This window comes from Chinchilla lanigera, unplaced genomic scaffold (genome assembly GCF_000276665.1).
Source record: "Chinchilla lanigera isolate Chin_1 unplaced genomic scaffold, ChiLan1.0 scaffold00164, whole genome shotgun sequence".
Classification (NCBI taxonomy): Eukaryota; Metazoa; Chordata; class Mammalia; order Rodentia; family Chinchillidae; genus Chinchilla; species Chinchilla lanigera.
Genome location: NW_004955565.1, coordinates 1929133 through 1956639, shown reverse-complemented (window position 1 = coordinate 1956639; position 27507 = coordinate 1929133). Strand labels below are relative to the sequence as shown.

Genomic DNA, 27507 nt, shown 5'->3' with positions numbered 1-27507 from the left:
AGCTTTTATTCTTCACAAAACATTTAGAAGATACAGAAATTTTAATGATAGTGTTCTATTCATGATTGAACCATGAAATATGAGAAACCAACATGCATTTCAACTTTGTGATGTACAGAGTGGCAGGTACTGATGGTAGGGCAGGAATTCACAGCCATGGAAAATTCTATCATCCTAACCTAGGGCTTTGTGGCAATCAATGTATGCTATAAATACAAGCTTCTGGCATTAGCAACTGGGTCAGTCCCAATAGTAAATCACTAACAAAAATAAAGTCCAGGCAGCAGAGAAATGGACAAAAATCAAGAACCAGTGAGAAAGGAAGAAAGCGACAGGCAGACATTTAAGAGGGCCACGGCAACCAGAGCTCTATTATTAGGACTGGGAGGCGGGGATAGAAGGAGGTGTCTTTCAAAAGAACTTTATAACATACACGCAATAAAACATTGTCTACTGGTCATGTACCTTGTCGTGGCGGATTCATCTCTGCAAACCTCTTCAGAATGCTGCTGACCATCATGGGGGCAGCAACAGAAGAGTTCTGCTGTCTGGGAATGTCTGCCTGCTGGGTGGTACCTGAAGCCATGTCATAAATGATTGGAACTATAATACTAACAGGTTCTTGGGGAGGGACTGATGTTTTCTGAGTTAGTTGAAGCTGTAGACACACAAAGAGAAGAGAAACGGAAGAAAATAAAGTATCTGTCTAAATTTGTCAAAGGTACTATCATTTACTATACTTTCAGATTAAGATTCAACAAGCAAAAGAAACTTAAATATGACACGAAAAGTGAAAAACAGCTGAATGTTACAGTTCAAATGCAACTGTGCCACCATTTCTTGGTTCAATATATTTCTATTATTGCTGAAGGAACCAAGACTCCATGAAGTCTAAACTGACACTTAAGGAATCTGGGCCTATATTTGGCAGCAATGAATAATTTATGCATTTACCCAAATGCTGCTCTATTCCCCTCACATGGCTTTTTCCTCAGAAGCTCTGTGCATACACAGATGCCGGATGGTACTTACAAAAAATAGCATTTTGGATTTCAGCACCACAGCAGGCGTCCCAGGAGGTGCAATTGGCGGTGCACTGGGAGGGATCGTCAGGCAAAACTGAACGTTCCACTTCAGCTGTGTTGCCTGGTCAGGGAACTGTTTTGATGAAAATAGGAAAAATCATCATAAAGTCATCTATATGAACATGTAAAATCATATTCTAGTCAGAATTTCATCTTATACCTAATTATTAACACAACATAATGATGATAATCTTTTTTTTAAAGAAATACATACATAATGTAACTGAAAATCAACGCTTAAATTTATGTCATGCGTTTCCCCTTCCCTCCCTCTACTTCATCAACTCAAAAGGCCTGCGGATTCAGCTTCTACAGTGTCTCTGACACCTATTTCCTCTTTTATTTTCACACAGGCCACCAAGCTCAAGGCTCCATTACTTCTCCCACGGGCCCCTTGCAGTCCCTTCCGGCAGCTGCCTGCCCAGGCCACCCCCACACTCCCGCTAGTTACACCAAGCTAGCAAATGTGCAGTGACATTCGGGACACCTACTGCCCCTCTCCTCCGCGCCCCAGCACTGCAGACCGCGGCTTGGCAGGCAAGGCCTTCCTTAACTGGTTCATCTAGACTTTCCAGTCCTTCCAGCTCCTTCCCTGAACTAGTCAAACTGTGTTAATGAGTTTCAATTATATCCACTGGTGCTTTAGACACATAAATATTTACTCCTTTAAAAATTCAAAGATTTCTTTCTGACACAATGTTTGCTATAGCCCATCAGATCAGAAGCCAAACGCTGAGATTACCAGCAAAGGACACTGCTTTCTCAAGAGTAAAACATCAACTGAAAGAAGCAGAGGTATACTGGGGTTACTTGAAGCAACATTAGAAACATGAAAATCAAAGGACTACTACCAGACTGAACAATTATAGCCAGTTACCACCTGTATTCCATTTATATAATTGTTAAGAAAACAGTTAAATTGCAGGGTATGGTGGCACACACCTATAATCCCAGCACTCGGGAGCATTGCCATGAGTTTGAACCCAGTCTTGCCTACAAAGTGAGTTCCAGATCAGCCTGAACTACATAGAGCCTGTCTCAGAAAAAGAAAATTGTTAAGCCTACCAAAAATACAAATGTAAAATTAGGAAAAAATATTCACAACAGAGCTGAGGGGCGTAGCTCAGTGGTAGAGCACCTGCTTGGCAAGCACAAGGCCCTGGGTTCTATCCCCAGCACAGAAAATAAATAAATAAATAACTTTTAAAATTACAAGTAATATCTCAAGGGGCTGACTTGTGTAATATGCATAGAGAGCCTACAAATCAGTAAGAGAAAGACCCAAAATCTAAAGATGGATAAAGCAGTTGACAAGGAGGTACTCATAAACTGCTAGCGACCTGATCTCCATGAAGAATAATTTGGCAATATCTGTCAAAACGATAAGCAATAAGCATACATATCCCTTGACCCATTTATTAATTCTAAAAATGGACACTACAGATACATAGGCACGTCCGCAAAAACGCTCTTTACTGTGGCCCCCTTTGTAACAGCAAAAGATCAGAAACCTCCACAATGACCATCAGGAGTGCTTAGCCATTTTAGGAAGTTCTTATAAGAAATATAAGCTTTGTTCAAAAGGAAAACACAAGGACCTTCTTTATGTACTGATACGGCAAGAGTTCCCAAGATTCATTCAGTGAGCTGAGCAACATGCTCCTCCATTGTGAATATTAAGTCAACCTCAGTACCCTTCCACCACAAACACTAACAAATATTTGGAGGTGGAAGAGTTCTTTTTAAATGCTAGTATGGGTTGAATTAAGTGAATTAAAGATGTGAAGTCCTAATTCCCAGTACCTCAGTTGACAACAGGGTCTTTGCAGATGTAACTGGGATGAGATCATGAGGGTGAATCCTAATTCCATATGGCTGCTTCGTTTATAAGACAAAAGAAGACACAAGCAGAGACACGGGGAGATAGACTAGAATGACGGTACACAACTAGAAGGAGGGACACCAAGGACTCCTGGAACCACCAGGAGCTGAGAGAAAGGCATTGATGAGATTCTCCTCTAGATCCTTCTGAGAGCACAGCCCCACTGAGAGCTTAATTTAGACCTTCTAGCTGCCAGAGCTGTGAAAGAATAAGCTGTTGCTGTTGTCAGCCATTCAGTCTGTGGCAGTTTCTTACAGCAGCGCTAGAAAACTAATACAAATGCAGACTGAGCTATGCAGAAAATAAAGGAAGTCCTTGAACCAAAATCAGAGCAAGAGCTGCTATCTAGTGCTCTGAGGTGACCGCTGCCCCTGCAGCATCTGCTGCCTGTGACTCAGCACTTTAATCTTAACATAATGTCTATGACCAACAAAGGGGAGGAATCAGATTTAAAAATTGTAATATCGCCAGGCGTGGTGGCGCACGCCTGTAATCCCAGCACTTGAGAGGCTGAGGCAGGAGGATCACTGCAAGTTTGAAGCCAGCCTGGGCTACAAAGTGAGTTCAAAGCCAACCTAAACTGCATAGCGAAACCCTGTCTCAAAAAAAAAAAAAAAAAAAAAAAGTATAGCATTATATGTTTATATATACGTAAAAGATTTCATAATTAAAAAGTACAAAACATGATGTGTAAAATGTTACCATTTCATTAAAAGCAAGTGTATGTGAGTGATGTACTGGCTTTCATGAACCGACCCTCTCCAAAGAGAGGTGAGCCACTGGGAACTCTAGTTTGACAGAAGCTGGCTGTGTACGGATAGGTGAGGAATTTCCCACTCCATCATATTTTTCTGAATGGAATTGTGCCAACTAGTCAAGGATAAATAAAATTTAAGTTAAAAATTCACAATTTAAGAGAAAAATGGAAGAAAGTACATAAATGAGTAAAAACTAAGAAGCACTGCTTCCATTATGAATTTCCCCACAGACCTTGCAAGAAAAGTGCATGTTTCTCTGAAACTTACCAGCTCTAGCTTCATAATATGCACACAGTCCCTGAGGATGTGTGTAGGTGCTCCTAACAGTTTGGTGAAGGCTATTAATGTATTGGCTTTAAACGGTGGTCCTGCAACCTATGGGGAGAAATAGAACAAGTTACTCTTCATTTACCTTGACCTCCCTGTTTCACTAATGATAATAAAACCATGCCTTATTACACACATACTCTTGTTTCAAAGAATTTCTCCAAAACTTGAAGTTCATCAGGTTTCCACTGTCCTGCATTTTCAGGTGTCACTTTTAGCTGAAGGGTCTGGTTGGTCTTGGGACTAAGGGCTACTCTGCATTTTAGTGCATCTGTTTTAAACATGATCACTCCAGGTTCATTGGAATTTATCAGCTGCAGCTGCAAAATAAGAAAGATCTCTCGAGTTAACAAGTAAGATAAAAAGAAAAGGAGTATGTGACTGAGAGAATTATTTTAAAAGGAAAACAACTAAGTTGATATAGGTGAACAAAATGAGATCCAAAAACCTGAAAGCGGACATGGAATGTAAGCGGCAGAGCTGATCGCTGTTCTGACGGTTAATGGTTTCAATGCTCATTTACTCCACTTAGGCTAGAAATTGCGATTTTTCCCTCAAATCTGAATATAAAAGTATTGGGATGGCTTTGTGCCGACCATGGAGTGGATACTTCAAGCATTTACCATTTTGACTACCTCATTAATACATTATGTTGATAATAATAATTATAAATAACTTAACATGTACTGACTGCCAGGGCATTATGTTAAGACCTTTACACGATCGCAAATTCCCACAGCTGTTAGTAGGTAGATAACCACGATCAGAAAATGAAGAACTTTTCCCTCGAAGTGGGTGCTAGTCTCTCCAAGCCTACAGCCTACGCACACTGGTCCTGTCTGATGTGGTGACTGACTTCCAGGTCCACATTAGTCATGCTACATCAAAGCCACAGCACAGACAATAAAATGCAAAAATGTTAACCTAAGAATGCAAAAAAACCCAGTGGCATCCATATTTAACACTACGGCAGGAAGGAAAGACTAATTCTAACAAGCTGGCTAAAGGGGATGAGAGAGTGTCACTCTAGTTCAGAGCCTATTCCGTAAGACAACTCAGCATTCTGCCTTGGATAATCACCACTAGGAAGCTCACTAGGTACCCATACCGTTTCTTGTTGAATAATTCTTTGAAGGTGTCGTCGCATGATGACCGATCCAAGGAACCTCTCAAGTGGAGAACAAAGGTAACTCCCTGCCAGGCCAGGCACAAGGCCTGGCGTTGGCGAGGGCAGCAGTAAAATGTTCAAGGCACTGTGAGTGAGGATGGTTGGTATGGACGCCGCCCAAGAGCGCTGAGGTAGTTTTCGAGGTGGAGGCATGTTTGTTGGCATTGTTTGGGAGCCTTTGGGGAAGGAAAATAAGTCATTTCATTTACAAGTATGTACTATCTCATTGTTTCCTGTGTTACTTTCTTAGAAACAATCGGTACTGTAAATCAACCCAAACCGTTTGGTTACTCCCTGTGGTGTAGCAATTACACATTAAAACTTCCTGTTAGCAAAGACAGCCACAATTCTTCTAAACCCTTCAAGGGGTGGGTCCATTTCCCCACCCGGACTCTGGCAGGCCTTCGACTCGCTTCTGGCCAACAGAACGTGGTGGACGTGACACTGAGCTAACGGTAAGCCTAGACTTTTACTTGCTCTCTTGAAAACTTGTCCAACCACCACATGAACAAGCCTGTGATCAAGCAGGAGACCCCAGAGAGCAGAGAGAAGCCATGCCAGGTGAGGCTGTCTTAGGCCAGCCAATCCCTAGCCAACCCAGAAACTGACCACTGACTCACAAGTGAGGCCAGCAGAGGCTACCAAACTGCAGAGCCGTGAGCTAATGTTTGACTGTTGTTTTAAGCACTCCGAGTTATACAGCCAAAGCTAACAAATGCACAAGTCTTCTCTTCTGTGTTAATTTGTATAACCTTGTCACTGTAGGTATCTTCTATGGTCCAATAGGGCAGCTGCAAGTTAGTGGTCATGAGAGAGGTACTAGGACACACTTCATACAATTTCAGGAGCTATCTCCCTTTCTTACATTTTGCATGACTTTGCAAATTAACTACTGTTAGTTCACAACTAACTTTCAAGTGTGAAAGTGACTTTCAAATGTGAAGATGGGATAAAATAGATCATTTGCCAGGTGTGGTGGTGGTGCACACCTGTAATCTCAGCACTCGGGAAGCTGAGGCAGGAGGATTGCCATGAGTTTGAGGCCAGCCTGGGCTACATAGCAAGTTCAAGGACAGCCTGGACTACATACCAAGATGCTAAAACAAACAAACAAAAAATAGGTCATTTGTTAGTTACACTAAGAACATAAAAATGCTGGTGACACTCACTTGTTCCAGCTCGAGGGGAATGAGAAGCATCTGGAACTGGAGAATGTAGTGATGGGTTGGCTGGTGACATTCCAGGCAAACGTGTGGCTGGTGAGGGGCCTGACACTTGAGGAGACCCTGGCCAGTTCCCTGCTCGTCCACTTGGTGACACCATAGTATAAGGGGAACTAGGATCAAGAGTTCCTGAAAAAAATAACACAGGTGGTTTTCAAAGCCTGTATTTTAATAACTGAAAATTATTTGTCTGGATTCAGACCATTAAATAGTGGTTAATTTTTTATTTTTTAAAAGGATAAAAGGGAAAGTTTCCATTTTCTTTATTTAGTAAAGGCTATACTAAGAAATGAACCAAGAATCAAGTTTTGAAAGCAGTGACTTCCTGAACAATTCTGATATTTAAACTTCATTCTGAAAAAGTTATACGTACTTATTTACATCCCTTTGTCACCAAATGACAAACTGAGAAAACACTTCTACCATACTAGTGAGTAAATGGTCCTTACTTTTCTTCTACAAAGAAAAACATACAAGAAAATAAGTACTGTACATAAATTAGGAGGCATAAAATAAGAAACAGTAAAGACCAATGTACTTTTTTAGAGGGGGTTGGTTTGTCTTTGTTTGTTTTTTGAGACAGGGTTTCACTATGTAGTTCAGGCTGGCCTTGAGCTCACTATGTAGTCCAGGCTGGCCTCAAACTCACAGCAATCCTCTTGCCTCAGCCTCCCGAGTGCTGGGATTACAGGTGCACACCACCATGCCTGGCTTGGCAATTTTTTTTTTTGAGATGGTGGTCTCACTGAACTCACTTATGTAGCTCAGGCTGGCCTTGAACTCACTGTGACCCTCTTGCCTCAGCCTCCCAAGTGTTGGGATTACAGGCATGAGCACCATGCCCGGCATGCAATGTACATTTAAAAAGGTTCAATTCCATTAATAACTGAAGAAATACATATTCAATAGTAAGATGGCATTTTTCACCTATCAAAATAGCCAAGACTTTAAAAAATCTTAATACCCTGAGGTGGCAATGAGGAAGACAACAGACATTCTCTTATGATACTATAGGGAACTGGTACAATCTTTCAGTTAAGCAATTTGCAATATGTTTCAAAAGCTTCAGAATTTCTCAAACCTTCTGAGACCACAATTCTACTTCTAGGAATTTTCCTGGGGAAATAATCATGGATGTGAACAGAGATGGCACCATTTTTAATTGGAAACATTTGAAACATGTAATAAAAGAAAGCAGTTAAATTATGCTATGTCCAGGCAAGAGGAAAAGACTACAAAGTCATGTAGGAGACTGATGCAGTTTTCACTAACAGTGCTCACACATGTATTCATAATACAAAGTAAAAGCACTGCTATTCACAGCTTAAAAACAGGAAGTTCTTTATGTTCTGATATGGGGTGGTATTCATGATATAATATATACGTTTGTTTTTCCTTTTTCTTTTTTTTTTTTGTGTGTGTTTTTGAGACAAGGTTTCCCTATGCAGTTCAGGCTGGCCCTGAACTTACTATGTAGCCCAGGCTAGCCTCGAACTCATGGCAAGCCTCATGCCTCAGCCTCCTGAGTGCTGGAATTATAGGCATGTGCCACCACGCCCGGCTCTGGTATTCATGATATGTTATGTGAAAAAAAAAGACACCGGACTCTTTGTATAGTATGCTGCCATACATATAAAAAAAAAGACACGTGTATTTGTTTGGGTATACAAAACAGTTTTGCAAGAATACATCAGAAACTAGGAAGGAAAAATGCCTCTGGGAAGAAGAGCTAGGCGGTTGGCACAATAAAAAAACATTTCACTGACTACCACTTCTATTCATCTACTTGAATCCATTCAAACTAGAATTTGAGTTAAAAGGTTTAAAATTCAAGTTACAAGACAATTCCCAGGGGAAGGTGGGGGTTGGTGTGTGCAGGTGGAAACAGCTCATGGGTAGAGAGCAGGCAGCGAGAGCCGTGCGAGGACTGGCAGAACAGCAGGCGGGCAGGGCAGGGCAGGCAGGGCAGAGCGAGGGAGAGAAGATGGAGGAAGGGAGATAGACAAAGCAGAGACAGATCGGACTACTGATCGCTTGTGTGGTGTGATCAGGAAAAGTTACTCTTTTGTGGAAGCAATACAAACAAGTACTAATTTTACAATGAGAAAATTCATTAAACAAAAGATATTTTCACATCAAGCTCTTATGCTATCGCGGTTTCCATGTATGGACTCACCATGTGGACTAGCAAAACTGGCCCCTGGTCCTATTGAGATTCCATGCGAGGATGGGGGAGGAGTTGGAACAAATGACGCTGGTGATGGGGCTCTCAAAGCCCCACTGGGGGAGCTGGCAGCATGCAGATTTCCTAATAAAAGAAAATAATTATAGATGATCTTACAGGACACACATTATGTCCTGTCCAAAGACCCCCCCCAATTAAAAATCTCCCAAGAGCCTCAAGAAACAAGTAGTAAAGCTCCCATAAATAGCAGAAAGAAAAAGTGGAACGAGTTCACTACTGAAAAAGATAGAGCTCAATTCTATGGGCCCAAATTCTAGCTCTTAACTTGACTAAATAATTTTTTTTTAAATCCAGTGTACTTTTTACTCACTTACTCACTGAATAAGTAGGCATGGGTGCCAACTTCATGCCAAGCATGGTTCTAGGCACTAAGAATGCAGCAGTTAACAAGAGACAAAAAAATTGCTGCTCTCATGGAGCTTATATTCTAGTAAAATGAGAAAGACAAATCTGTCAGGTAATGATTAGTGCTAGGAAGTAAACTACAGCAAGCGAAGGAGGCAATTTTAAGTAGTGCTGGAGGAAGGTACTGTTCTTTATATAAAGCAATCCAATAAAACCTCTTTAAGAAGAGGACATGTGCAGGAGCCTGAAGTTTGAGACCAGCCTGGGCAACTCATTGAGACCCTGTCTCAAAATTTAAAAAAACAAAGAACAAAAAACTCTGGGGATATAGCTCAGTGTGAAGGTCCTGGGTTCAATCCCCAATATCACACCCAAAAGAAAGAGGTGAGCTGGACAGGAAGAAAGTATAAGATAAGGCATGAGGTTATCCAGGGTGAGATACTCCAGGCAAACAGAAGAGCTAGTGCAAATGGGCCAGAGGAGGCAGCAGTGATGCGTAATGGGGAGGCTGGTGTGCCAGGACAGTGAGAAAGGGAAACCAGGAAGATGCGTCAGAGAGTCTAGGGGCAGTCTGGGGGCAGATTCCAGACCACGTGGGCACTTATAGGCCACTAAGGACTTTGGCTTCCCCTGAATGAGTGGGAGGCCGGTGCAGAGTGTGGTGTAAACGCCATGAAGTGAGAGGTGACCACACTCCAAGTGCAGAAAAAGAGTTCAGCATGACTCTAACAGCTCTGCCCCAGGTAACAAGAAGGAAGGGGCTGCCATTTACCTAACTGGAGTATTTGTATTTGTGGCCAGGATGAGTTTCAGGCAGCTACTAGATAACGAATAAAATGTGGGGCTGAAGTTCTGCAGCCACATCTATTAGATATAAAAACCAGGAGACATGAATTTAAACATAGCATTTAAAGCTACAGGGCTAGTTTTAATTTAGGATTATGAAAGGGGCAACTATGGCTACCAAAACAATGAATGAGTGTAACATTAATATTCTTGCTACTACCACTAGCATCTTCGATATCAACAGGTTTCAAATTCTCTACTACCTAATTTCATATTTACTCACTTATTTACTTGGTTATTTATTGAGACAGGGTCTCGCTGTGTAATTCAGGCTGTCCTTGAACTCATTATGAAGCCCAGGCTGGCCTGGAACTTCTGGTGATCCTCCTCGCTCAGCCTCCCAGAGTGCTGGGATTACAGGTGTGCGCCACCATGCCCGGCCATAATGTCATTATTTTTATGTTCTATAATACTTAAAGCAATATGTTACACTCAGTAAATGTTGAATGACTTCATTAACCACTAAACATTATATATTATACTTTTTTAGCTGTATGATCCAGACAAGTGTCTTAACTTCTCCATAATATGGAGATAATGGAACCTATGCCACAAATTTGCCAAGGATTAAATGAGTAAAGTACTTAAAATAGGGCTTGGCACATAGTTAAGGATGATATACCTGTCTGCTACTATAATTCTTTCAAAATTATTTTTCCTTCCACTTAGCAAAAACAACCTCCACTCATACCCTAGAGACATACTCCCCCGGGGTTGAGTTTCCTGTCCACCTACCTCCTTAGCTGTTTCTGCACCACACATGCCGGGCTCCTAGAGGCTGGGCCTGCCCACCTACTCGGGCTTCAGTGACCCTGGGTATGACAACAATTTCCAAGGCTTCCTCTGTGGTCCCACCATCTCTGACGAGCCACAGATGGCTTGACTGAGAAGTCTCTGGAGACTTGTACAATCAACAGATTGGAGAACTGGCGGCCCCTCCTCAGTTCCCGCTCCTGTGTTATGCAAACTAAACCTCTCCCAAGTGCTACAAAAATCCAACAATGGCTTCCTCTACCCACACAATAACGGGCAAAGTTCCTAATAGGGCCCTGTCTCTCCATGCTTCCGCCATCAAGGACAGTCTGCCAACCTCTGGACCTCAGGCTCCTTACACCCCAGGAGCTCTGCCTGAAATACCCCCTTGTCGGGCTCCTTGCACCTGGCTAACTCCAACCCAGCCAGCTGAGACTGGTTAAATCTCAGCCTAACAAGTGTGGTGGGAGGGTGGGCAGAGAACAGACAAAGCTCCTCTGGGAAGAAATAGCCGACTCTCCTGCCAAACGCTTTTTCAAAAGCCGGAGTGACTCCTTTTCTAACATTCACCACACTTGGCATTACGGATTCGGACTGTCTAGCTAGGAACCTAAGAGTACGTACATCCCCACTCCCAAACGGGGTAATTTAAAGATGTTTGAGACAAAGATCTGCTTGAAAAATAAGTAAGCCCCAGTACTTCAGTAATTTGTAGAGCAATCTAGTGGTTATGTGAGAAACACAGAGGGGGTAGATCTGCCAGGACTGAGTGCCTGGGCTGCGCTGGGTGTCCAACTGCCCAATCTGGGAAGCCAGGCAGAGTGCAAGGGGCTGGACAAAGACGAGTGTGTCACGTGCCAGGCCCCAGACTAAACACTGCCCCGCCAAGGCTAAATGCTTTAGGTGAATTATTTCCTTAAATTCTCACAACATCTCTAAGTGAAAATGTTTTATATTATTCCCATTTTACAAATGATATTAGCTGGCTAGAAGTGATGTCCCTACATCTCCTATCCGCAGATTTATAGGTTCTGCTGGTCAATATGAATTTTTCATATATATATGGACTATTTTGTATTTTATAGAGGACAGAAGTGTGCACTGCAGGTTGAGAGGCAGTGTTAATGCTGTGAGGATCTGAGCACCCCAGATTGGTGGTAGCTTCAAGGTGTGGGGGGGCCTGTTCTCACCATTGACCGTGGCCCGGTGCGGATGCAGGGCAAGGAGCACCCCTGGGACTCCGTCACCAGCAGAGCCATGTGCTGGCTGCCCGCAGTGGCCCACTGGCCACGGTGGGCTCTGCAATGACGGGAGCCATCCCGGTGGCCCTCACTAAGGGTGCTGGCATCCTCCTCACTCGCTACACTGCCCAGCAGTTCTGCAACTCCCGAATGGACCCAAGCCAGCTGCCTCCTAGGGAAGGGACACCAGCCCCAGGCTATCCCAGCTATCAGCAGTACCACTGAGGAAACCGCCTGCCACTGCGCCGCCACCACCACCGTGGGAGCTGCCCCTCGGTTCCCTCCCCCATGGTCTACCTCGAAAGGAGGGCTGGCTCCCAGTTAGCCCTGGGACTCTCCAGAGACGGCGTCTACTCTGCTCCCTGTCCCGGGGTGGGGGTGGGGCACCCCAGCTGCCCTGACAGATGGGTCCCCTTTTCTCTCTCAGGGTGCCCCAGCCCCACACATGTAACAAGCCCTTACCCTGGCTCCTTCATGTGGCTCCCTGATGAGTATTTAAAGCCAGTTTGGAAATGCCAAAAAAAAAAACAAAAACAAAAACAAAAGTGTGCGCTGCAAATTCTGCTCTACAAAATGAAAACTCAGAGAATTACAAATGCATTTGTTGGTTTTTCACTTTAAAAACAGTTTTATATTTGCCCTGTTTTCTCATAAATAAGCCAGAACATCTTCAAATGGTAAAGCACTCTTTAGTTGACAGGCTTGATATATTAAATAAGAGGATTTTACTGCACACATACTTTTAAATTCTTTCATTTCTTATATTTTATACCCCATACTACATATCACATCTTTCATGCTGCGACTTTAAAAATCATTACACTCGGCAGCATTACTGACACAGAACAGATGAAATACAGGAGCTGGCAGGCAAGAGGTCATGCCCCACCCCCGCCCAAACAAAGGAAGCTGCTACCTGTCCTCCTCACTCTGGTGCTAGGTCGTAAGCACTCGTCAGCAGGGCCAGCATCGGGCTCCCCGCAGCAGCAGTACTTACTACAGACCAAGCGCTCAAGAGATACCACTGCACCATTCCGTCAAAAGGAAAGGCTGGTATTCTCAAGCACTTTTACCCTGCACTTCATGGGGTTGCCGACAAAGCCAATTTGTTTGGACAAACAGGATGTGCACTGCCTGGCTCCGGGGGACTGGGGAACAGCCACCCTTCACAGACCAAAGCCTGGGAAATGGGGTGGTTGTAGAAAGAAAGCAGCCATAGCCGCTACATCAGCAAGTGTGGCTGTGTGCCAACGAAATTTCACTTATTTACAGAAACAGGTGGTGTGCAGGACTTGGCCTACAAGCCTGCGTTTGTCGGCCTCTGATACAGATCATGTTCTGATTATGCGGCGATTAGTACCACAAGTCTGGCTCTGGGTGACAACACCTCATCTTAACTCAAGTCTTTTAAAGTACTCCTGAACCATGCACAGATTTCACAACCCTGCCATAAAGAACGCATGGCGATTATCTGGCCTTAGTCTAGAAAGGGAATTCCCTCTGGCGCCCGGGGCTACATGCGCAGCGGCTCTTGATACGTGCGCACGCACGTGTGCATTTTGGATTTAAAAGCTGAGTATGACAAGAGAATAAGTGATTCTTACCTGGAGACTGTGTGTGCATCATAGAGGGAGACTGATTAACTGTGCTATGATATGATGTAGGGGGCGACGTAAGGGGATAAGCTCCTGACGTTCCTGGCTGCTTTGGAAATGGCTGAAAAGAAGAAAACTAAATGTTTGTGAAATGGCTAACTGCAGATGGTATGAGACTGTGACTTTCCCTGATTAGAGCTATAGTATTAACACATACACACTCCACTGGTCACCAAATAGGGAATACAAGATACACAAGTGTGCAAAATAGCCGGGTGTGGTAGAGCATTCCTGTAGTCCCCGCACTTGCGAGGCTGAGGCAGGAGGATTGCTGAGAGTTTGAAGCCAGCCTGGGCTACATGGTGAGACGCTGTCTCAAAAAACCAATATACAGTAAGTCTTTAAAAACTGATTTTCAAAGCATTTTCCAAATAGCAGCACCTCATTCCTGACCTTGTAACATCACAGTTTCTACCCCTCAAGGTATATCCTGTCCGCTTTATCTACCACAGCACTCATTCATCTGCAGCATTTATCTACCATTTAATCAGTTCCAAGACATTTCCCTCTGCATGCTAACATCTCTGAAATCATGGTGTATCTTTCAACTCCCGGCATCCCAGTTTAATTTGCAAGCTTCCCCCCGCCCCCAGCAGTATGTAAAAATGGTGCTCTTATATTTGTGGAGTTTTTAGTAAATAAGATATGGTAATTCAACCTGACCTGTGTTCACCAGTACCTTTTAGTGATGAAAACTCAAGAACAATTTAATTACCTTCCTCGTCAGTTTTCAAAAATTGAGACATGGATCACATGTAGTAAAATGCACAAATATTAAACGTGTAGTTTGGTGAAATTTTTAAAATGTAGTCACGACAGGGCACAAGACACTGAAGACCTTACATACCTTCCAGGTCTTTCCTGCCTCCTCAAAGATATGCACTATTCTGACTTCCATTACCCAACTTTGGACCTGTTTTTGCATTTCCCCTAAATATCGAATGCACTCTTGGTAATGTCTGGCTTTTCTTGTGGAACATTATCCCAGTGAAATTCATCCAGCATGTTGCATGCGACAGTAGTTTGTTTTGTCATTTCTGTAACATATTCCATTGTATGAATGTGCCTCAATGTATTCATTCATCGTACAGTTGTTGGATACTGAGTTGTTTATAATTTTTTGAATAATACTCCTATAAAAAGTCGTTTTCTGATGCAGTCCTGTTGCATATATAGCTAAGTAATTTTTTTTTGGTGGTTTTTTTTGTCCTCCCCCCCCATACCAGGAATCGAACTCATGACCTTGTGCTTGCCAGGCAGGTGTTGTGCTGCTGAGCTAAATCCCCAGCCCCTGTCTAAGTAATTGTTAAATCACAATATGCAAAATGTTGTGTTTACTGCTAACCACTCCCATAAGGTAATTATTTTACAAACTTTCTGGCAGTAAATGAGTTTCAGTTGTTCCTAATACCAAATGTTGTGAGAATTTTCTATTGTTTTGATTTTTTAGTGGTATATGTGATGCATTAGTATATGTGAAACATTCAATTGTTTTTCTTAAAGTCACTTTTTGTGGTGTGCAGTGTTATCTCACTGTGGCTTTCATTTATATTTCTATGAGGTTTAAACATCTTGTGTGCTTTCTGGTCATTTGGACATCCTGTTTTGTGAGATGCCTTGAATTTTTCACTCATTTTAAAAACTAAGTTTCCAGTTTTGTTTTTTCTTACTTCTTCCTCCTTTTCTTTTCTCATGCACTAGCTTATGGACTATAACTGCATTTTACATAAAAGAAGAAAAGATATCTGCTAACTTCAAGTAAAATGTACATAACACTCTATGAATGTTTCCCTCGTAACTATCAAGGAGTTTATCAGTTTACAAATCACAGTATAACATAACTACTGTATCTGTTAAAGAGAAAAGAACTGAAAACTAAAATTGTTCAATAATTTGCTGGATCCCTAAGAATACCCAAAGCCAAAGCCGCTAACCAAAGGCATTCAGCCATAGACGAGTATTTTTTTAAAAGAATTCTGACTGGTATTAAATGTCAAACTTTTCAATTTAGAAGTTAACAAAAAAGCTCAAGTTATAGGTTAAATACAGAATAAGAAAAAGCAGAAAAACTCTAGAATCTTCACAAAATGAAAAATTATTCTGTTTTTCTGAGCTGGGGTCCCTTGCTGCACTGCCCACTCTGGTCTGGACCTCCTTAGCTCAAGCGATCTTCCCACATCGGTCTCCTCAGTGCTGGGATTACAGATGCACACCACTATGCCAGCTATTTATTTATTCTAACTTTTCCGTAAGCTATCCACTCCTAGTCCTTTGCCCTGGCCTATAACTATTTTCTAAAAATCTCATATTCAATGTGAAATGCTACAGGTATAGAGTACCTTAGCAAAATCAGAATATGTAATAAATGAGCACTGCAGGGTCTTTCTGTGTCAGATTATGATTTTTCAATGACAAAGACAAACAAAAAACTCACAGAGCAGCTAATGCATGACTTATTTGGGGCCAGGGGAGAACAACAGATCACATTTTCCACATATTCCCCATATAATACCGGCCCTGCTCGGCTACAGTCAACCAGCCAGTTCATCTGAGTCACTCCTTTCCTCTAGAAGGTGTGGCTTATCCCCTGCACCCCCTATCAGGCATGGCGAAAGCCTACAATCCAAGTAAGTGGCTTCCACAAGAAAAAAAAGCTGCTAAAGCGCTTCTCCCCCACAGTGGCCCAGCATCCTCAGAGAGCTAGCATTTCAGAGTGGAGTCAATGTCTGTCACAAAATCCCCACGCCTTAGTTACACAGAAGCATTTCCATGGGGTCTGACTGCACTTTACCGGAGCTCTCCTGCATTCTCATGAAGGTTAAGAAGGGAAGCCCCCCTCCAAAAAAAAAAAAGGAAAGCCCCAAAGCCAGGGACAGCGGCACATGCCTTTATAACCTAGGCGCTTGGAAGGCTGAGGTAGGAGAATTGTGAGTTCAAGGCCAGCCTAGGCTATATAGTGAGTGCACGGCCAGGCTGGACCACATGGTGAGACCCTGTCTCAAAAAAACAAAGTCAAAAAGAAGGGAAGTAAAGGGAGAAGGCAAGAAAGCTAAATAGTTGCCAGAACACTACACTTTCCACAGCACCTTCCCCTGGTATGTAGTGAGCACTGCAAAGTTGCGGTTACTAAGTAGCCAGCCAGCTAGTTTGTAATAAAAGAGCTAAGTGAATTCTCTGTAAAATGCTGTTCCAAGTAATTCTATCTCAAGTGCGTCTGAGAAACAGTGAGCTATTCTTTAAACCAAATCTAAATGACATGCCATCCCGGTACCGGAGAAAAACCAAAAAAAAAAGACCAAAAAATAAATAAATAAATAAATAAATGACATGCCAGAGAGCCCTGCCATCAGGCCACGTGTTCACATACAACCAAAACTGGGCCTCCGAAGTCTTCCGGGCAAAGGCAGGAAGCCTCTGCACACCCATAACGAGTGCTTCCCAGGGAGGAAGGCCCGTGTGACTACGAGAGGGGTAAAGGGTCACTGATCACCTTCTCTTTCAGATGGGCCATACTGAGAGCAAAGGCCAGACTAGGGGCCTGCTCAGGCGCAGACATGGAGTCAGGACAGACTTGAAAGCTTTTAGGATTTGATAATGTGGCTTATCCAAGTGGCATGAGGACAGAACCCGCGACACTGTACGCTTGTTCTCTGCAGGAGTCCCTACTGAATATCGCTAGACACAGAAATCTCTGTACCCATAATTTAATAACAGGTGTCCTTCAGGACATGGTGAGGACACTCTTCCGAAGGTCTCTGGAGGTCCCACAGAGGATGCTCCCATCCTTGGAGTCACATCACAGCAGCTTAAGTGCATGCATGAGCTCAATGTCTCAGGTCAGTGCTTCACCTGGCACAATTTGCTTCCCATTACAGGACACCACCTCATCTCCATCATTTTTTTTCTAAATAAGGATTTCCTGGGCATCTTGAGCCTACCAAGGACTTCTTCCCCTTTCAACAAAGAAGGCCTCACACCTGCAGAACCTGTGCAGTTACAGAAATGTGACACTGTTTGGAGTTTTGCTGAGACCTTACCTGTTGTTGGGGTGGCGGCTGGAGCTGTGATATTAAAGAGTCCATCGTATCTCCTCCTATAGGAGAAGGGGGATTATCGTCCTCATTTACAGACCTTCTTCGGGCATCCTGATTGCTATCAACAAACATATTCAGGAATGTCTGTGGATGTAAATGGGTACTTTTAGTACCATACTTTACCCATACTTTAGTAAAAAATTTTAGTAAAAATTTAGTAAAAAACCCATACTTTACTAAAAAAAGATTTTTAGTACCATACTTTTACCCATACTTTAGTAAAAAATTTTTTTTTTCTTTTTGAGACAGGGTCTCACTGTACAATTCAGGCTGGCCTTGAGCTCAATTTGTAGCCCAGGCTGGTCCTGAACTCATAATGATCCTCCTGCCTCAGCCTCCTGAGTGCTGGGATTATAGGCGTGTGCCACCACATCGGGTAGTAAAATATTTTTAATCATTTACAGTTTTTTAACAGAAGCAAACATATAATGTCCATCCCTGAAAACTATTATTAGGATAATCTAGAAGACATAGTACTAATTTTAATGGAAAGGAGAAGGAAAACAATGGTTAACAATGATAATAAAAAATAACATCTAAGTAAAAAACTCTGACAATTAAGCAGTATTATATAAACAAAAAAACTGGACAGAGAAGTACACCCTGGTAGCTTTTACCTCCAAGTCAAAATTTTTTTTTTATTGATTTCTGACCAGAAATGGAGAGGGAATGAAAAATTGTATGTTGGTCATATAAATAACTTATAAAATTTCCCATTTAATAAGAGTGAGAATATGACAAGAAAACTGATTAAGAGCCAACTTTGGGCTTTTTAAATTATATGACTCAATCTTGAACCACCAGAGTGGCTGGCCTTATTTTATAGGACATGGCATCCAAAAACTGAGCCAAGCTACCAGAGTTTCTCTCAAGCAGATGCTCGTTCTTTTAATACCCTCTACTTCCCAGTCTTCAAAGTTATGTATAATAATCTTACTGAAAGCACAAAAGCACTATTAAAAGTATATAGTCTTTTAATTAAAGATAATAGATTTGTAATACACATTCCATATTTTCTCAATATCCTACTAAAACTACAGAAAATAAATTAAAGTAGTAAGTCAAAAACACAAAAAGAATGGGAAGAGAGAAAAAATAGCAATACATTCTGGAGTCTGCAAAGCAGATGGGTGAACCATCCGATGTGAGAAACTTTAAGCAACCCATGGGGAAAGCCAAGAAGCAAAGCTATTTCCATCTAGATTCCAAAGACACTTTGGAACTGGCAGCACCAGACACTTCTGGAAATGGGCATGAAGGTAGGATTAAAAACAGGACTGGGTGAAAATCTTTATTTTTTTTTCCAGACGAAGTCTCACACTATGTATTTAGGCTATCCTTGAACCCACTGTGCAGCTCAGGCTGCTCTTAAACTCACAGCAATCCTCCTGCCTCAACCTCTCGAGTGCTGGTATTACAAGCAAGCACCACCGCACCCAGCTTTAAAGTCTCTTTAAGGAGACACTTCATCGGCCGGGCGTGGTGGTGCACACCTGTAATCCCAGCACTTGGGAGGCTGAGGCAGGAGGATCGTTGCGAGTTCAAGACCAGCCTGGGCTACAAAGTGAACTCAAGGCCAGCCTGAACTGCACAGTGAGACCCTGTCTCAAAAATACAAAAAAAAAAAAAAAAAAAAAAGAGACACTTCATCTCCCAAATCTTCTGTTACTCTAGCTGTGCTGGGTTGACCTCCATTTTCCTGGAGGAAAAGCTCTGACTTGAGGACCTCCAAGATCAGCGGAGAGAAAAGGTGTCATATACATAATCATACACAACAATACTACTTTTCTTCTCTCATTTGACTTTCCCCCAACTGAGAGTCAGATGCATATCATTTATTTGGGAAACTTGGATATTTTTCTCTTGGTGCTCATATCAGCCCAACAAAAAAATCTAAAGCTACTGACACTGAAAGTTTCCCAAAGAAATGAATGACCCAGGTAGATCCTCCAGTTATAGTCCGTAAGTCATCTTTAAATATGAGCAGAGTTAAGAATTAATATTTGAAGAAAGACACTAAAATGAAAGAAATGAACCCCCTCAAAAAGGTAAGAAATGGAGACTATGTAGGAGGAAAAGAGGTAAGATAATGTGGCCATATAAGAACATGTCATAAAATGAACATTTACAAGCAAAAAAGAGCTTTCACAAATTTAAAAAAAGAAAAAAAAATTCTTGGCAGAAAGGAAAAATAGAAGGATTAAAATAAAAAATAAAGAAATTTCTCAGAAACAGAGAGAAAGCCCAGAAGAGATGAGAAAATTAGAGGATAAGTCTAAGATGCCCAATGTCAGCACAGTAGTTACCAGAAATAGCTACCAGAGAAAATAACAAGAAACGACACAAAGAAATTTCCCCGTGCAAAAGTTCTCAGACTCAAAGAGCCCACTCAGATATTTAAGGTTCAAGAATTAGAATAGCACCAAGCATCTTGACAGTCACAATGAAATCTAAAAACAATGACGCAATGCCTTCAATATTTTTACAGAACACGACTGCCGTCTAGAATCTCTCTACATCTAGACACCCTCAATTAGATGCAGGAAGAGACCTTCTGATCTACTAGGTCTCAAATAACCTCCTATGTACCTTCTCCCGTGAAGTTACTATAGGATTTATGATACCCAAATAACTAAGTAAACCAAGAATAAAACCTGGGATCTAAGCCACAGGACAGCAACAGAAGGAAGAAGCAAGGCATCTCCCCCTTCACCCTGCTGTGGATTCCTATGTCACAATTCTGCAAAAAGCCTGGAGTGCTACCGCTAAACTGGAGCAGATCAAAGGACCACAGAAGAGATTTCAAGATGAAACCAGGAAGGTATCTGATTTATGTGAATGTGCTGAGGAGCGTTACACAACTGGGAAGGAGTTTAAAGTGCAGTTAGTCATATGTATAGAAAAAGCTAAGCCCCCAAAAATGAATAATTTCTAGGTAAATAAAATGTTGAACAAGAAAGGAAAATAATCATAGTGAGCTTAGTGGAACAAACAGTGTTTACTTATGCCTAACAACGAGAACCCTAAAAAATTACCTAATCATAGTTGCTGTCCAAATATATTGCAAACATAGGAGGAAAGGAAAATGTGTTCACGTACTGAGAGTAGTCAGGAAGGGGGCAAGTGCATGCAAAAAGTTAATTTAAGAAGAATTAATTTCTTGTTTTCTACAATGAGAATCAGATAGGCTCCTAACCAAAAAGTCAATAAATAATACTGCAAAGATGCTGTTTAGAGATATGGATATAAATATTAAGAATCAACTATCTGTGAATTAAAAATAGTTATGTTTGAGGAGCAGGAAACTGGGCTGTAGGAGACTCTTTTTCAAAACAAGCCTTTTGGAACTATTTGACTTGAACATAAACAACTGAGCCAACACCTGAGAATCTCCACAGCTTGTGGCACAAGACATTTTTAGAAAGCATCATAGTTGAACTGATGATCAAACCTTTACAATAGTCAATGATGAAGGTTACTTTCAAAGTTCCTTAAAGCCCCAAAGAGCAAACATGGCACTCTTTAGTATCTTCCACCTTATTCATCAAACGGTAAGCACATAAAGGACTTATTAGCTCGTACATATGGACATGGTACTACATGAGAACTTCTCAGGCACATCTAGCTCACAGTCCATGGGCCACCTGCCTTCTTTTTTTTTGTCTTTTTGAGATAGGGTCTCGCTATGCAGTTCAGGCTGGTCTTGAGCTCACTTTGTAGCCCAGACTGCCCCCGAACTCGCAACAATCCTCCTGCCTCAGCCTCCCGAGTGCTAGGATTACAGGCATGCACCATCATGCCCGGCGCCTTCTTTTTCATAATAAAAAAAATTTAAAATGGAAGTTTTGTTATTTATATGCATTAACTATATTACATATTTTATATGCAGTGCAAGACGATTCTTCTCTCAGTGCAGCGTAGGCAAGCCAGAAGGTTAGACACTCATGTTATATCCTTCAGAATAAATTTCCATAGATGATGAATTAACATTGCTACTTACTAAATCCAAACAGGACTGTTGCTTTTGCCCATGATCTCTCCCTCAGAGGAACTGCTTTGGAGGACATTTTATGTTTAGTATATCATGCTATGACACTAAAGTCTGTTACCTTTAGTCCTGGTGCAGGATAAAAACCTTCAACTAACTTGCTGTTATCAAAAAGACTATAGGCACCATCCCGTATTGCCACCACGCCTCGACTCCGGCAGTATATGTCAATGCAGTACATGTTCCTGAAGGCCAGTCTGATGTGGGTGGACGATTGTGGCAGAATGGAGAAGCACTGGTAGGCAGTGTTGGTTCTCTGGGTCAAGCCCAACATCGGCACAGTGGGGAGTTTGTTGATGGCATTTAAAGGAGCCTGAGTATCAAACAGTACCTATAAAGAGCACATACAGTGAGAGCAGCCAGTTTCTGTACGAATGGTAAAACCTCGTAATTTTCAACATGTAACTATCACAAATGACAGAACGTCCTTCTGGCACATTTCCTAAAACTCTCCCTGGAAGAGGATGCAAACTAGATCAATGTGTCCACTTTGATCAAAGACACCTGCCAAAAAGGGGCTCAAGACAGAGACAAAGACAACCACCTTAGTCATTAAAGACAAGTACGTCTGCATGATATTTTCCAAGAGTTTGCATGAGACACACTGATAAGGTCTTATTTTTAAACATAAACAACATCAACTTAATTACCTGTAATAACTGAACCACATTTGGTGTTTTGTTGAACATTTCTTGAAGCTGGTGGAGAATGGTATTGTGGCAGTTACTGCAACCTGAATTTGGGCCAACTGTTCCCAAAGAAATATGGAATTTCTGATGGATGGAATTCCACTGGATACTAATCTAAATCAAGAGATTGCATGTGTCAGAAACAGTAAAAGACTCAAGTAGAAGATAAAAGGCAAAAAAAAAAAAAGATAAAAGGTAAAATGCTAAAGATCTAAGGAGGTCTCCCTCCTTTTATTTTATTTTTTAAATTTTTATCTTAAAGAAAATAGTACAAAAAAATAACATAGCAAATTACAAACAAAACAAAGCAAGGACATTAAAAATGATACGGGTGTCAAACCAAATGATAGGGATTAACAGTGGTTGTTATATTACATATTGTTATCTTCAACAAAGTTGCTCAGATTACCAGATGTAAGAAAACAAGATTGATCAAATCATTAAAGGGGATAAGAAAATAATAATTTAAAAGAACATTAGAGACAATACATAGTCTTCCTCCTTTTATTTTTACTTTGTTTTATTTTAAAGAAAAGAAAAACAATAAAAACAATGGTATAAAATTTCAAAACAAGGCTGTAGGAAAGTAACAATGGATGGTACATCTTCAAAGTAGTTGCTCATATTGCAAGATACAGGCATGAAAAACTGATCAAACAATATAAGCATAAACCTTTCTTTTCAATGAGCTAATAACTATCTTAACTATCGTGTGTGTGTGTGTGTGTGTGTGTGTGTGTATTTATCTATTTTTCCTTTTCCCTTCCTTCTTTTCCCCTTTTCCCCATTCTAGTTTCTGTTTCCTTTTGAGCATTTTCTTCCCATTTCACAATATCTACTGTACATTTTGGGTCTTATTTACTCTTTCAGCTTCTTACACTAGGGAGACACCTCCCCCTTTTTCAACAAATCTTTTATTTTTTATTACAGATCAATGGGCTTCAGTTTTGGACATTTTTACATGTATATAGTATACTTTGGTCATTTTCTCCTCATTACCCGTCTAAATGATGTCTTTTTTGAAAAAAAAAAAAAACAAGACTGGATTCAAACTCCAGATGTACTAATACAGACCAGTATATTCCCTGAGCATGTGTGTTAGCCCTCTTCTACTAAATAAAACAAAAAGAGAAGGTGCTAACGAAAAAAAAAAGTTTTTTTCTGGTCCTGGGGACTGAATCCAAAAAGTATTCTATCTCTGAGCTACACCCCCAGCCCTTTTTACTTTATTCACTCATTCATCCATCTACCTATTCATTCATTTATTGAGATAGGCTCTTGCTGAATCATCCAGGCTGGCATCAAACTTGTGTTCCTTGAGTGTCTGGGAATACAGGCATGAGCTTCTATGCCCAGCAAGAAGAAATTTTGATTAAGTTTTATTTGGTAAGTATCATTAGTGTTTCTTATTTTTCATTTTTCTCTCGAAAAAGTCACTCTTAGTGCCATCAACTAAGGAACACTGTTACAAAGGAAAAGGAAGCCACTCCGAACATAGATACATTCAGTTAATACACTTTAAAACACAAAGGAAGTAACCAGGCGTGGTGGTGCACACCTATAATCCCAGTGCTCAGGAGGCTGAGGCAGGAGGATCCCTGCAAGTTGGAAGCCATCCTGAGCTACAGAGTTCAAAGACAGCCTAAACTGCACAGTGAAACCCTGTCTCTTTGACAAACAAACAAACAAAAAACCACGCAGATAATTTCTGACTTGATGTAAAGGGGTCCAGAGAGAGATCAGCTGGTTGTATTTTTATACTAAATTTCTAGAACTTTACACATGGAGTGAGGAAAAAAAAACTAAGGAACTGTAGATTACAAGAAATAACCTCAAGATTAAGATAGGCTCAAACAATGATAACATTCATGTGACCCATGCAAAGGCATATTATATTGTTCACAACGACTCACACATACTCTTGCTTATACTAATAATATTGCCAACATGATTTGGAAATCACACTTACTTAGTACAAAAACTCTTGAAGATCATATACCTCATCAAAGAGGGTATTTCTTTAATTTTTAGAGTTGTTACAGTAGACTGTAGTGTATCTATAGCAAGCGCGTCTTTAACATTTACAGCTTTACCCCAATTTCTAGCTCAGTCCTTGCTTACATGAGAAAGGCACTGTGAGCACTGAGCCACAGGCCCACGATTCGGTACAGAGTCATTTTAAGGCAGTTTGTATATATTTGGAGTTCTTGATTTTAAAAAGCCCTGCAAGAGAGGGACTTCAGAGTTCTAAAGTCAGAGACTTACTGAGCTTCCCTTCGTGGTTCCGTAACACAAGATAAGTTTTCGGTAATTATAAACACGAACTTCTGAGAAAATATTGAGATGAGCAGGTATGTCTAAGCAAAACAGAAACAAAAACTTAATAGTATACATGCGAAGTTTTAAAATAAACTATGAAAGAGAGATTTTGGCAATATTACATATGTAAATAAAAATGCCTCTAAAATAAGTAGCTATTTTTTTAACAATCAGATTTTATTGGTACATTTTAGGTATACATAATCACATTCATCACAGAGAATTTGCATCTGTACATGATACAACTTGGTTCTTTTTTCCCCCCATTCTCCTATCCTCCCTTCAACCCCTCCTCCCCCCCATTTACAAAAACTTTGTTTCCATTTTTTCCTTCTTTTTTCGTTTCTTTTTACTTTTCCCTTCTTTCCTTTCCCCTCTCCCCTCCTTTGTTCCCTCCCCATTTGAACATCTTCTTCCTATTTCACAACAGCTATGCTACATTTTGGTCCTTATTTACAATTTTAGTTTTTCACACCAAAGAAACAGTGCGGTATTTACATGTGTGTCCAATTTATTTCACTTATGATATCAAGGTGCATCCATTTACCTAGAAATGTCTCAAGCTTATCCTTCTAGCTTTTCTTTTCTTAAAGGCAACAGCACAAATAGCATGCTACAAAACAGGGCCAGAACAAGGAAAGGGACAGATACTGAAGCAGTCTAGCAGAGTGGCTAGAGGGTTCCAATTCCAGCTCTGCCACTTACTTGTTATGTGACCTCCAGCAATGTTCTTAGTATCTGTGACTTGTCTTACTCATAAAATGAGGAATATTAACTACCTCATAGGCGATTGTGGGGATTAAAGGAATTAACAGAAGTAAATTATACGGCGGACAGTAAGTAAGTACAGTACATTATAATAACATAGGTATGCACAGGCACATCTGAGTTTAAAAATTTCTAGAAACAAAAGAAATTTAATAGTGATAGTCTCTGGGGGAAGGAAACAAGTCTGGGATGAAAGGGACTCATTTTTATGGCACAGGTATGTTTTTAAAATAATGTGCATTTTTACTTCACCTAAAAATGAGGGGGAGTAATATAAAAGGTCATCCCATGTACCTGGGAGAGAACGTGCGAACTCCAACACACACTCATATAATCGCGCAATGCTGTTCCAGTCATTAAGGAACATTTCAACCACTTTTCTACCACCAACAGGTTCAGACAACAGATTCTCATATGTCAGGTAAACATGCCGGGATGGTCCTACAGGATTATGAGAAGATTAATAGTGATAAATACTAAAAAAAAAAAAAAAAAAATCACAACTATGCAAAGACAAAGTGTATGAAACATCTCACCTTGCTCCCTGGAAGAAGTCCCATTCAGTGGACAGTTTGCAAACACTAACTCTGCCACCCACGTGCGGTTGTTTCTACCTTGTAATCGGAAAGTGCAATCCAGAAGAGAGCGGTCCAGAGCCTTTTGGGTTTCCTCGTTTACACCCTTACAGGGAGGGATTCTGGTGATGAAAGATAGCAGATGAAGTACACTTTCCACACAAAGACAAGGCACAATGTACACAAGCAGGGTGTGACATCAGAGCTATAGTTCAAATTTTACTTCGAATACCTCCTGCAAAGGAGGGTAGAATTTCACAGTAATTAACAGTATTTATCCCATTTAATTCATATCACCCTGGATTAGGACGTCTCATTTTAACAAAGTAATGATTTGTCACTATTCATAATCCTGCTATTTAAAAAGACCACACATATAAAATGAAAACCAAGATAGTGGGTCCACAAAATCAGAACATCTCCCAGAAAAAGCTAAGAACAAAATACTTGTAAAGCTACTCTTTGAAGACATGGCAACAAAGGACAAAGAATGAGGGCTGTGGAGTCAGTCGGGAACATGCATTCTAATTCTTACTCAGTCTCACCCAGCCTCTCAGAATTTCAGTTTCCCTGACTATAAAATAAAGAATTATCTTGGGGGTCACTGATGGAAAAAAAAATGGCAAAACAGTAGAGAAAATGCCGTGTCTCATAGAGCAGATATTCATATTGTTAATTCCCCTGAGTTGCCATGACAAAATTCCAGGCTCATTATCCCCCCTGGGTGCCTCTTCCTCTGTAAAGGAAACTCTTACTGTGCTGGGGCTTTCCATGCAGTAACTCATCTAACATACATATTGCCGTCAAATACGCATGCACGCACACACAGGCACACACCACGCATACGAGAGAAATCCAGCAGCTTTTGGTATTTTAAAAATATCCACCTATCCATTCTCCTTCTATAGCTTTATCAACTGTCTCTCTTGTCATAAAACTTGAGGTAATATATTTTAGTTATTAATGAGTTATTTCAGTAATGGATAAAATAATGATGTGATATATTAATTACACATTATCTATTTTTTTTGAGACACAGTCTTAATATATAGTTCAGGCTGGCCTTGAACTCACTATGTAGCCCATGGTGACCTCAAACTCATGGTGATACTCCTGCCTCAGCCTACTAAGTGCTGAGATGACAGGCATGCCCCACCATTCCCAGCTTACACAAAATCTCTTAACCCATTTCCCATTTGCCCCACGAAACTGGCAGAGTACAGCCCTTGCCTTACTCCTAAAGTCTGAAATGTAAAAATATTTTACTTTTATTATTTTTGCATTGTTCTAGTATTATCAAGCCTTCGGATAACAAAAGACATCATTCTATTTATAGCATTCTGTTTTTAGTAGTGGTATTTCCATTTACAAAATATAGTAATTCTCGACCACCAAAAATTAAACAAACACTGGGCAGTGAGCTGAACATTTTTTTCCTAAAAGAGAAATGGGTTAATTCATAAAGAAAATGGTCACTTCTCAGATC

General features: G+C 40.9%; 1 protein-coding gene across 2 annotated transcripts in view; it reads right to left on the bottom strand.

The window, feature by feature from the left end:
• Med14 (mediator complex subunit 14) overlaps positions 1-27507 on the bottom strand; it is a 70700-nt gene that overhangs the window by 2502 nt on the left and 40691 nt on the right. Inside the window, exons 17-30 of one of the 2 annotated variants that reach the window (XM_005413267.2) lie at positions 25983-26143; positions 25741-25887; positions 24625-24716; positions 22321-22473; positions 21732-22001; positions 17566-17706; positions 13478-13589; positions 8620-8751; positions 6390-6572; positions 5161-5396; positions 4193-4372; positions 3993-4100; positions 1033-1158; positions 466-658 (exon numbers count right to left, since the gene is read on the bottom strand). In XM_005413267.2, coding sequence (XP_005413324.1) covers positions 466-658; positions 1033-1158; positions 3993-4100; positions 4193-4372; positions 5161-5396; positions 6390-6572; positions 8620-8751; positions 13478-13589; positions 17566-17706; positions 21732-22001; positions 22321-22473; positions 24625-24716; positions 25741-25887; positions 25983-26143 — 2234 coding nt within the window. The remainder of the gene's footprint in view (positions 1-465; positions 659-1032; positions 1159-3992; positions 4101-4192; positions 4373-5160; positions 5397-6389; positions 6573-8619; positions 8752-13477; positions 13590-17565; positions 17707-21731; positions 22002-22320; positions 22474-24624; positions 24717-25740; positions 25888-25982; positions 26144-27507) is intronic. The other variant, XM_005413268.2, reaches the window with a different exon arrangement.